This window comes from Lycorma delicatula, chromosome 3, assembly GCF_047948215.1.
Source record: "Lycorma delicatula isolate Av1 chromosome 3, ASM4794821v1, whole genome shotgun sequence".
In the NCBI taxonomy this organism is placed as follows: Eukaryota; Metazoa; Arthropoda; class Insecta; order Hemiptera; family Fulgoridae; genus Lycorma; species Lycorma delicatula.
This window is the reverse complement of record NC_134457.1, coordinates 119,907,505-119,920,895: the sequence shown is the minus strand read 5'-3', so window position 1 is coordinate 119,920,895 and position 13,391 is coordinate 119,907,505. Positions and strand designations below refer to the sequence as shown.

The 13,391-nt window shown below is 30.6% G+C and overlaps 1 protein-coding gene across 2 annotated transcripts in view; it reads left to right on the top strand.

Moving 5' to 3' along the window:
• Nucleotides 1-13,391, top strand: part of LOC142321940 (ras-related and estrogen-regulated growth inhibitor-like) — a 167,338-nt gene that overhangs the window by 40,113 nt on the left and 113,834 nt on the right. For both annotated transcript variants that reach the window (XM_075360470.1, XM_075360471.1), the window contains exon 3: nt 7,245-7,301. In XM_075360470.1, coding sequence (XP_075216585.1) covers nt 7,245-7,301 — 57 coding nt within the window. The remainder of the gene's footprint in view (nt 1-7,244; nt 7,302-13,391) is intronic.

The following is a 13,391-nucleotide window of genomic DNA, read 5'->3' as shown; positions in this document are numbered from 1 at the left end:
TGTTACAAATAAAATTTGTTTTATTTTCACTGTGGTTTTAATTTCGTAACCGATCGGACCTTGAAAATAAAATAACCCTCGTATATTCTGTTAAGATCAGCAACAAGATGATTTTAACCGATCCAGTACTGTTGACATTTTTTACACGGATTTGAATACTAGATCCTGGATACCGGTGTTCTTTGGTGGCTGGATTTCAATTAACCACACATCTCAGGAATGGTCGAACTGAGAATGTACAAGACTACACTTCATTTACACTCATACATATCATCCTCATTCATCCTCTGAAGAATTATCTAAACGGTAGTTACCGGAGGCTAAACAGGAAAAAGAAAGAAAGTACTGTTGACGTAGGGAGTTGCTTTCTGAATCAAGTTACAGCTAGCTATAAGAGAAATTCCCCACTTATTTCAGCATATATTTGCATTTTCCATGCCCTTTCCTCACCTGGTATAACTTACACGATATAAATTGGGCACATTGGTAGGGCACTTCCCGAACTGGTAATTATTTCCATTGTTATTGTATTCCCTCGATTTCCATTATAATAAATGATTGAAAATCAAAGCTTTTATTTACGAGGATTTCGACAAATTACAAACAAGTTTTCCAGATTTCATTCAGTTTGAATGAATAATTCTAATCTGGTTAATGGCAAGGGTGAATTGTTAATTCGGGTCGATAAGCTTGTACTACAAATTTACCAAGTCATTTTGATGTCGAAGGTTTAGCGGAATTATGTTAACCAAAACGGGAAGCCAATTTTGGTAAGAAGTAGAAGAAAAAATACTTCTAAAAATATTTACTCTATTATAAACTCCACGTTCATTTTAATGACATACTCACTGTTATTAGAAACAGTAAGCACAGTACCCACATCGACCGTAATGCCCGCTTCGTTCCAAAATGGAACACAGTATTGAGCCAAGAATAAACTAATGCCAGGGTTTAAGTGTCATGCTTGTTTGCTTCTGCTTCCCTGGCACTTCCTGGTCGTTTATAAATAACTAAAAACATTATAAATTTCGAGACAAAACAAGTTTGCTAGAATCGGGAACTTTTTTTTTTGTTTTAAGTCGGAAGTGGTAAAATTTGTCTCAACCAAACTGTCAGCAGCCCGTACATACTGGGTGTGTGGGGTTCACCATAAACTATGGTGGGGCCCACTAAAAACCCACTCCCTCACGCAACGTGGTACTGGAATTGCCGCCGATGGTATAACCTCAGCACCACGCGTGTCACAGGCACACCTCACATTCATACAAATATTTTACACCTCTCATTCACACTCTATTTTCAAAAAATAAATATACAACATACACATAACTCCTGACAGTGATGCTGACCTCAGGCGGCAATGCCGCGTCCTCCGGGAGCCATCTATGACAACAATTCAAGGGCATCCCCGTCATCCGCCCTCGAGAGCTGGCGCCCCATCACCGTCCTCAACCAACACCTTCACTGTCCTCCACGTGTTCTTCTTCAAATACTTTTTGTCGAAGTACTCCTAGGAATCATTGAACACACATATTCCAGCCCTCACCGGACGATATCATCAACTGCATGATTCCCTTCGGTGAGTTCAAATCTTCCTGAGGTTTCTCTTCCAGCCACCTAGGGCACTCAAAAAACGTATGATTTACGAAATCCACCGTACCTCAGTATTGGCAGCTATCCGTCTGTTTTCTGCCAATTTTACGGAGGTAGTCTCTCAAACGACCCGTGACTCGTTAGTCAGTAAGCCGTCCAGAAGTCCACCTCCCCATGGGTTTTGGTACCCACGCTGTAACATCAGGTATCAATATATAATTCCAGCTGCCCTCTTTTGCTCTACTCCACCTCTCTTGCCACTCCGTAAGCATTCGTGTCCTCGCCTCTTCCCTTCCACCTGTGACTCTGTCCAACCTCTCCCTGGCCAGGAGATCCAACGGCGGCAATCCCGCCACTACCAGTGCCGCATCAAAGGAGACCGTTCTGTACAGTTGTGCCACCCTTAACGCCAACTTCCTGTACACCCTATTTAACCTCTGGGTGTTTCTTAGAATTCTAAAAGCCTCCACCTATATTTGAACTGTATGTAACATGGCCGACACCACTGTCGATGCTATCAATCAACGCCTGAAGGTTCTGGGGCTCCCGACGCTGGCCATAATCCTAACCAGCGCCGAGGACATCCGCTCTGCTTTCATAACCACTCGCTGCATATGGTAGGAATATCTTCCAGACTTATGGAGCCAAACCCCGAGGTACTTAGCACCATCCCTCGGGGTAATCCCTCACCATCCAATTTAACTGAGAACTGGGGCAAACGCCGCCTTCCTTCCATCACTATAATTTCGGTCTTATTAGCCGCTAGCCGCAGACCTTGTGCTTAGAGCCAGATCTTGATTTTCTCAACTGTCTCTGTAGCCGTTGTCACCACGGTGACGACTGTGAATTAGGCTTCTTTAGTGCGAGATAATAAATACATTCATGGAAAATATACAGGATTTTCAATTTTCTTTCCCCTACAATAATTTATAAATAGACGTAGATATACCTACGTTAATGCATAACTATTCCTCGCAAAAACGAATTATTTATTTTAGTTAACTTGGTACTTAGTGCAACCCTCTCATATAGGTTGGTTATAAAAAATTACTCTTAAGAGTGATAAAAATACCATTTGTCTTAAATCAGTTAAAAAGATATCCCGCCTATGAACAGAATTTATGCTATCTTTATCTTTGTTAAGAGTAATGTTTTACAGCCAGCCTATTAGAAAGTTGCACTAAGTCATCGTAGGGAACCTAAACTGGAGATTTCACTGGTTTCAGTGTTTTGAGACTGAATTTATACCTTTAATTTGAATTATTAAAACAATAAAACAATGGCTTTTTGTAATTTTTTACTCTTATTCTAAAACACTACTAAAATTACTTCTTGTATCGAATGTTTCGAAATTACAACTTACTACTAAGAAATTACTTAGCAAACTTAAGAAATAATAATAATAAATCAAATGTATTATTTCTTTTTTTCATTTACTTTTTCTTATTTATAATTTTACTCGCTTTCTAATGTTGATGTCTGTTTAGTAGTCGAATGGCCACCTAGGTTTAGATTTTAAGTAAATTTTTTAAAGTATTTTTTAGAACGTAATCTTGTTCTTCAGTGTATTTTAATGATCGTTCAGCACATCTTTATTAGTATTCCGTGAACTACTTTTCTCTTTTATGTCGCATCAAGTTATATGGTCATCATTGTCAGCTAAATAAAACAAGATTTAGTTAATTTCCCTGAGACTGCCCTATGTTTGATAATATATTTCTTGTTACCAAAAATTAACACTTAATAATATGAGATTGTGTACAATGCAGCTAAAAATAAAATAAAAATTACACGTGTTATTTTTCTTCTTCATGATGTGTTGTTCTGTGGCAAATTCAATACACCATCCTTGTTTCAATTTGTTTTTGTAACCAGTTGTTTCTGAACTATGGACTAATACCCCCTTTCTTTATTTCAATCTCTTCCTTCCTTTCTTCTTTATCCCTTCAACTGTTCCTTCTAGAGCTGGTAACACTTCTTCCTCTGTCAGAACACATTCAATCCGATTCCTTTCCTTCTCTGAATTGTATGTAGGAATACCTTATACTAAAAACTTCTGCTAATCACCTCTTCATTTCTCCGTTCACCAGTTTTATTCTTTGCACCTTCCTATACACCTACATCTCGAAAGCTTCAATCTTTTTCTTTCTCTTTCGTAATGACTATCTTTCTCACCTACTCTACAAAGTTCTCCTCCTCTAAGTGTAATGAAATTGTCAACCTATCAATTGGATACACTTGCATATCTTATAACTTTCTCATGTTGAACTATTTTCATGCGATTTTATTAAAATTAAATGATTATTTCAGTATAACTAAAAAATTTACTCTTCCTTCTAAATTCAAAGAATCATTTCATTTCCTAGAACCATTTAAATAAATATTTTACCTCAATGCATTTTTTTAAAAAAAACTTTCTTTTCGGTTTTTCATGTTGATCTCTATCCTTTTCGAACAAAATCAGAAACATATATAAAACCCAATCTTAACAATAAGATAATTGTTAATACATCAGAACATACTGAAGAACGTATCTCCTTGGTGATGCAAATTACAAATCATTCTGTAACTTAATCAAATATCTCGCTTTCCTTCTATATGATTCTCATTATTTCTCTATAGCTGCTATAATACTCTTATAAATAGGAGGTACATATAAATGAGAGGTCTGATTGAAAATTTATGATTCACTTGGATACTTTCACATGTCAATCAATTCTATCATGTGTTTGTTTCTTTGTCCTTTAAAACCTTATTTTTGGATAGCTTAATAATTTTTGAGGAAAGACATTTTTGTTTTCAACAAACATTTAAGTTAGTCAACGTAAAATGATTGATCAGCAATGTGTTTTTCTCATCTCAGCAGTAAAAATCTGATGTGGAGACTACGTGACTTCCTTGTGCCTATTAAATTATATAGTATACACATTTTTAAAAGTACACAAAATTTTATTTCACTAATAACTTCTTATTTTTTTTTTTATTTTTTATTTTGTTGTTATTATTGAATTATTATTTATTGGATTTTTTTATAATCAGAAGTTAATAATTATTAATAAATCAATATATTTAAATTAAAGAAAAAAGTAAAAAAAAAGGAAATGAAGTCGAATTTGAACCGATGTGCCTTCCGCTTGTAAGATTCAAATATTTCATTAATTAATATTTTATATGATTATAACTCTGGAACCAATGAAACTAAGTACCACTTATGATATACCGTTGAAAAGCTCTGAATGAGGGCTTATTACTGCAGTTAAGATGAAGTCCAAGATCAAAATGTTTTGAATTTTGGGCTTTTTTGGACATTTTTGGTCAAGTCATTTGCAATCAAAATGGGAGGTGCACAACTAGATAAAAACAGTTAAAATCCAAAATTCCAACATTCTATGTTGAAATTTTACGTACATACGTACGTACGTACAGACGTCACGCCAAAAACTAGTCAAAATGGATTCAGGGATGGTTCAAATGGATATTTCCATTGAAATCTGAAAACCGAAATCTTTCGCGATTGCAACTCTTCCTTTACTTCGTACAAGGAAGTAAAAATTCCTCGATCTTTCAAGCAATTAAGGGTGGAATTGATGTTCACTACGAGGAAGCCCCTTAATGGAAGCCTTGGGCCCCCTTAGAAGGTTCGTTTTCCGGAATCAGAGATTCTGTTTATTGTCCGGTGGCTGCGACTAAAGGATCTGTTGAGAAACTACGGGCCTTATAATCTTTACCAAAATACAATATGCTAATAATTTTTTTTCGTAATTTATGATAACAGTGTAGATTATGTTCTGATGAAATAATATTTCAAAACGTCCTGCTGCACAAAATAATCAGTGAGTTTTACTAAAGAAAGTTATACGTTTCATATTACGCATTAAAAAACAGTTCAAATCAAAAATAAAATATTTTATAACTTGTTTGTACAGCAATAATACAAAATGATAAGAAAGTAAACAACAAATTAGATACTTTAATTAATTAAATGTAAATGGGTTTTCAATGGAGTTCAAATATTTTAAATAAAAATTAAAAATATAAAATTGATACACGATCTAATCAAAGCTTTATTATTATAAACAAGGACCATGTGATTACTAATGAAATAACAAAATAGAAATCAGTTTTATATGTCATAACATAAGAAGATACACTAATGTAATAAAGATAATCATCTATAAATAGGTAATTAAGATTGTGATGAAAATAAAACAAATTGTCGTAATGAAATGAGTTAAAATTTCACGCGTTTCCAATTTCTGTTGCTAAACATAAGAAAATCAGTATCGATTACGCGATTCATTAAATATAAAATACAGAATCGTAAAAATTGAGTTTATTTTTATGTTCATACGAGCAATAAATTTGATGTTATTTTTTATTTTCTGATTTAAAAACGATCTCTTTTTATTTTTAAATTATAAGGTAATACTTTAAAATAAAATTAATCAGAAACTCCAAGATATTTCTAAGTTGTTTTATCAACTACTGGAGTAGGAATTGTCGGCAAGAATGATTTCGCTGTTTGTATGCCAACACGTCTGTTAATATATTTGCTTGAGCCGTAAAACAACGGTGAATGTATATTAACAAAAACAATAACCCGTAACCGGTTTCAAAGATAATAAAACGAGTGACCTGTATGAGTCTGTGCAGATAATAGTAAAGAAGACATCACTTTTGACAGAAACAACTGATAAAAATCAAACGGAAAGACGCTGCAATCGGAATTTTGTTTGAATACATATATGTTGGTGTGCCTATAAATGTTTGCGAGTGTGTATTCATTTTAATCTATACTACGTTGTGAAAGTGTAATAACTTAGATTTAACAAACACGGGTGACAAGTTTTGACTTTTTTAAAGTCAAATGTCTAATTTTTTATTTTATTTAATAAATGATAACTATTATTGTTTTATTTTTTTTTGTTTATAATTCTTGAAACTTAAAACCAGCACAATAAAAAATCCGAATAAAATGAATAAAAAAAAAATTAATCAATTAGTGAAATTTTTTAATATATAAAGGGAAAGCTGAAATATCAGCAGCTGTTAAACGAGTACGGGTAGCAACCATCGTCATTTTGACGGAAAACGACGAAGACTTTCAGACATAACTAAAGCTATCGCAGTAGTTTATGTATGTATATACATATGCGTGTACACACACACACACACACACACACACACATATACATACAGAGTGCAAAAACAAGTGACCAAGTGGTTTTATGTAATAACAGTAGACCTGTTATTTGAATTTTAACGAGCAAATAATTCAGTGACGTATTAAATAAAAAAAGTAAATTAAACGACCACTTATCCTGACATCTTCGATTGGCGCCAGGAAGTTAAAAATTGTGTGGAGTCCAGTTACTTTAAATTTTATTATACTTTGTTTTAATACGTTATTTGAATCAGATTTTATATGGTCGACAGTAAGCGCTAAAATTAATGTATGTTTCCGTATACAGCCAGTAAGTGTAGGTAATTTTGTATGTTAATGTTATGTTTGGTTATGCTATTAGGGTTACTATAATTAAGGGAAATTTATCTTAATATATGTAATTATGTATAATTTAATAAATTAATAAATAGTATTTTATTACAACTTAATTTAATATAATTAATTAATTTTTTCCTAATTGTTTCAGCTGTCACTGTACGATATTTAACGAAAAGATATATAGGCGAATATAGTTCCAACACAGGTATGTAATTTATTATCACTATCAATACATCAGAAATAGGCTTTACTAAAACATATAACGCTAATATAAAGCAGTGATTATTTGCGCATTGTATACGTTTTAGTGACGAATTACCCACACGAATACGAATAACATAACATACTCACAAATATACGAATAACTCACATACACACGAATAACATAATTTGAGCAATTATGTTAATTACACAAATTATTTATTGAATTATTCCTGTTGTATCAGAAGTTTCTTTTTTCTTCCGTGTCCTGAAGAAAATAAAACCATTGTAACAGGACTCTCGGTTGAAAGTTGAAACTGCTGTTTTTTGAAAATAAATGCAAAAGAAAAAAATACGAAACAGAAGAGGCCGATGACCAGTGGTCTCTTACAAGAGTGTTTAGTTTTATTACAGTAATGTTTCTTTATATTTCATTACTTTAATAACAATGTAAAAAATAAATTAATGTAAATATATTATAAAAAATATAAATATGAGTTTCTGTTTATTTATTACTGCCGTATTCTCCCTAGGTCTATTTTTTGTGTCCGCGACTCTTTTTATCTATTTTTCAGTGTAATTTTTCGTTCAGACTACATGTACGATAACAAAAGCTAGAGGAGGACTATCGTAAAATAAAAATAATGCTTATAAACAAAAATTACACGAATAAAAGAATAATAAATGAAATAAATTATTTAAAAAGATCTACAAAAATAAATAAAAATATTTTTAACTAAATTAACAATAAAAAATAAATAAAACTTCAAAACCAATAAAATAATCTCTAAGTAAAACAAAAAAGAAAGATTCTATAAAATAAAAGTTGACAATAGAATGATATAAAAGAAAAGAAGAGAAAATGGTAAAAATTATTGTAACAATCATAAAAAGAAATAAAATTTATAGCGTATAAATCTATTTAGAGATAATAAGTAAAATAAATATTTTTTTTAACTTTCATTACAGCCAGTCGAATGATCATCTTCTCTTTTTTTCTATAGAGCTATGAATTCTTCTATTTCCGTATTCAATTTTCCCATTTCTTTTTTTTTACCCTACCTTTCAAAGCATAAAAAATGTTTTAAAAAAATATTTTAAAATGGAATGAAAAATTAAGGTTCGAATTTTAATATCATATGTTTAATATCTCAATTCTGAATAGCGAATGACCGGTACAATATCTCATACTACTTACATGTATAAATAATTTCTGGACTTCTATTTGCGTTAAATCTTATATCATATAATTTTCCGCAAATGTTTTACTTGATCAACTTGATAAAGTTGAATGAATGCTTTGCGTAAGCATTTTTATATAGGCTCGTGGTCGCCTTTTTATATATCATGGGATAGTAATTTCGTTTTTTGCTTCAACAAATGTAGAAAAATCTTGTAATTTTTTTTTAATTTAATTAATTTTTTTACTTACATTATAGTTTCCAGGAGAAAAGATATTGAAATAAAAAAAAGTAAATAAGAATTCAAATGGAGCGTCAAGATTCTTGATTCCGTACTGTTAGCTGATTAGCATAATCACCTTATTACATTTAAATTATGAAAAATAGATTAACGAATTTTATATTAGAATCGGTTAGATTTTCAGCTGGAGTAAAGTACAAGAGCCTCCTGTGTACTATTTTGAAAATCAAAACAATAAAATTTTATGAAGTTCGTAATTTTGATGTAACATGAGATCACGCTAAACATACTGGGATTTCAGAATTGAAAGATTAGATTTTCTATTTCCATTTTGTTTTTCTTATCTATTATTTTTTTTAATTTCAATAATAAATTTGTTGGCCAACATTATAATGATTTGGGAATTAATGGATAGCAACAAATTAAAGAGTTTTGAAAACGTTTCCAGTAATTTAAATGAAAAAAGAAAAAAAAAATCATTTCATAATGTAAAAAATTACGATTACGCAAGTACTGTGTAAATTATGTATCTTAACTCACTTGGAGAAAAAAGAATCTTTATCCTACAATACTGATGGTAAAGAGATAGACTATGATAAAATAAAACTGACCAATAGAATCTTTAAGAAATTTATATACATATATATATAAGGTAATTGCAGATGACCTCGCTCTTTTAGCAAATAATATTCAAGAAGCCAAAACACAAATCATGAGCCTTCAAAACCTAGCACAAAAGATAGGGCTTCATATCTCTTTCTAAAAAACTGAACGAATGGCCATAGATCCTCTGGTAATAGAGCACATTACGGTAAACAATCAGAAAATTAAAATAGTAAAACAATTTAAATATCTAGGGGAAATAATAACCTATAATTTAAATGAAAAAGTGACATGGCAGAACAGGACAAATAAAATGATTAAATCCTAAAAATTAACTTGGTCAACATATAACAAAAAATGCCTTTCTGCTAAAACAAAACTTAAACATTATAAAACTGTAGTACAGCCAGAAGTCACCTACAGAAGCGAGACCCTTTTCAAAATCACTCAGAAAAACCGAATTGAAAAAATTCTGAAAATAGAGAGGAGAATTGTCAGAACGTGTATCAATAAAAAACACCAAAAAGAAGGCCAATGGTGGATTGTGCCAAATGAGGTGGTGTATCGAGAAATAGAGCCTGTTACTGGTACTATGCGGAAAAAAAGAATCTCTTTCTTTGGTCATCTCATAAGGACACCGGAAACAAGACTGTCAAGAAATATCATTGAAAAGCTCTGGTTCCAAAAGCTAGAAGTAGGATGGATCAAAGAAATTAGAGAAAATATGAAAGAATTGGGAATTTTCCTGACTGACCTACAGAATAAAACTGGAAAAATTACAAAGCTAAAAGACAAAAGCATTAGATTTAAACAAAAGACAGACAAACGACAAAATACGACGAAGAGGGTGTTTACGGATGAAGAAAAGAAAGCAAGATCTGAACGGATGAAGAAATACTGGGCAGCTCGGAAGAGTAAAATAACACGCTTTTCTCAGAAAAGATCCAACTAAAATTAACTTAAGTGGTCCTATGTTGGCCGTAAAAGCATAATAATATAAGGTACCAGCCAACCAGTGTTAGGAAAAGAGGGACTAGGTATTTTTATTTCCATTTCTTACCTTCATGGTTTTTGTAACATCAGTTCTGCTGTAAAATTTAATTATTGTAAGAAAGTAATAGAATGAAACAATTTGAAAAAGTTTGGAAAAACTTTTCCAACAATTTGGAAAATTGTTTGAAAAATAATAAAAAAATAATTAATACATTAATTATTTTTAATTAATTACATGAGTAATTAATTTTTTTTTTGTAAGATCATTTAGAACCCGAAGAAATGGTGAATTTCTTCTGAAAAACTTCCTCCAGAGGAACATTTTTAAAAGAAGCTGAAAAAGCTAAAACAAAAAAGACCGAAGTGTTTTTCAAAAACTAAAAAAAAAAAAAAAAACATGAGTAAATTATAACAAAAAATTTTGTATTGATAGATTAAATTAAAATTAATCTTTTCTGACCAAAAAAAGTAAATAAATAAAATATAAATTTTTGGCATATTATTAGTAGGTAGGAAAAGAAATTGGGTGGTGAGAGGGCCCCTAAAGTTTGTTTTTTTTTTAATATTCATGATGTGTACAAATCAGAGATCTGATATAAAATTATTATAAATTTGTATCAAATCTATAAACGTAATTATTGTTAGGTTTTTATTAAATTCTCAATGTAACTGATTTTTTTCTTTCACTATGTTAAGGAAAATTAAAGATTAGCAATCGGAGGGAAGTGTATGAAAAGTAGAATATAAATAAATATACATACGAAAATTATATATATATATATATATATATATATATATATATACATAATAATATTATATATATATATATATATATATATTGCTTCAACAAATGTAGAAAAATCTTGTAATTTCTTTTTTTATTTAATTAATTTTTTTACTTACATTATAGTTTCCAGGAGAAAAGATATTGAAATAAAAAAAAAGTAAATAAGAATTCAAATGGAGCGTCAAGATTCTTGATTCCGTACTGTTGGCTGGTTAGCATAATCTCCTTACTACATTTAAATTATGAAAAATAGATAAACGAATTTTATATTAGAATTTATATATATATATATATATATATATATATATATATATATATATATATATATATAATATGTAATCTAGCGTACATTATCATTCAAATTTAAATTAGTGGCAAGTAGTAAATTGTTTAAATTATTTAGTTCATTTCTGATTGTAGTAGGATTCTATAAGTTAAGAAATTATATCAGAATGTGAGGTATTATCAGGAGGATTTATCCAAGCTACATTAAACACAGATCATAAGTTTATTTGAATACTAGATCGTGGATACCGGTGTTCTTGAGTGGTTGGATTTCAATTAACCACACATCTCAGGAATGGTCGAACTGAGAATGTACAAGACTATACACTTCATTTACACTCATACATATCATCCTCATTCATCCTCTGAAGTATTATCTAAACGGAAGTTACCGGAGGCTAAACAGGAAAAAGAAAAAAAATCATAAGTTTAGGTTTAGAGAAACAAAAATAAATACAAAACTTCATAAATTTTTTTTTCATATTTATGTTTTTTCCACTCATAAAAGGCAACTTATAAAAAGCCAAAAAACAGATTATATTCTTAAAACTTCAAAATCACTTCCAAGGCAAAGTGTAGGAATCTTCCCTATCATGTTACAAATGATCTCCCCAAAAAAAGTAATGATATGTAACAAATACTTTGATTCTAAGGTTTTGTCCTTCCACGGAAAACTATACAATGCTATTATAAAATAAATCACTAGCAAGATTGCCGGTAAAAAAAAATTAATTTACCACCACGCGTCTTTAAGATCAATTTATAAAAATCCTTCGTTATTATAGTGGGATCTATAAGAACTCGAAACACAATTATGTCAAAAATTTTACAGAAAATAAACAGAAAGAAAATAGTACAACAAACGTTAAAAATTAATGAAAACTTCGTCCCATCGTTAAGTTATAATGCCATATATATATATATATTAAAAATATTATGGCATAATGGCGAGTGAATGTACTAATAGTGTACTATTAGTTTTGTACTATTAATACTGTACTAATAGTTTTTCTAGTGATTAATTTTAAACTGCACAGTTTTTCGTAGGAGCAGGAAGGTGACATCAAAATTAAAATATTTCTTTGTTATCAACACAATATATTTTATTGGATCAGATATAACATGTGCAGGCGATATTCCAAAACTTTAAACTTAGAAGTAGATTTTTGGAGCGGGCATTCGGGGATTGTAATAAACCTAAAATATTCGAATCCTAGTTAAGGTAAGATCTTTAAACTAAGACCTCTAAAATATAAAAAATGAAGTTTTGTGCTCCAACTTATTTTTTTTGGTCTTTCATGCATCACGAAATCGACTTTCAAATCGATATTTTTTTTAATTTCTATGAAGCTAGTTGATCAATAATAGTATATTAATCGTACATTTTATTAGGTTTATCTGAAGGAACCTAGAAACTGGTCTCTTAAATTTCACTCATTCCTAACGACCCTCTCTAACATCGGCTTCGACCCTCTCTTTATTTTTAATCGGCTTTGTTTATCAGCTTGTGGTAGTTGCATTGGTGGCTTAGATAGTTTTCAGACGACAGTCTATGCGTGAATCTAATGAAAAAATATTATGACACTTGAGCACGGATGTTCTTAAATGTTTTTAACCGATTGAAGATTAAATTTTTTGATTTTTGTCCATATATTTGTTTGATTGTAGTCCGTAGATAAATCAACATCTGTAAGAAACACAATACCAACTTTTTATTACTTTTAAAATTTTTATAAATTTTTGTATTTTTTTTAATTAGAATTTTTATCTCATTAGATTGGACTGATGGACTTTCACGTTGCTTTCTGTTTTAAGTTTACCCATTTTATTATACTCAGCTTTCTTGTTTGTTTTATTAACAAATTAGATTAACCCGGTTTTATTAACCGGGTTAATCTAGTGGTTGAACTCGTCATCGCAAAATCAGCTGATTTTCGAAGTCGAGAGTTCTAAGGTAAGGTTTTTTTTTAACCTCCGGGACCACCGTTAAGTGTTGCTTCAGAG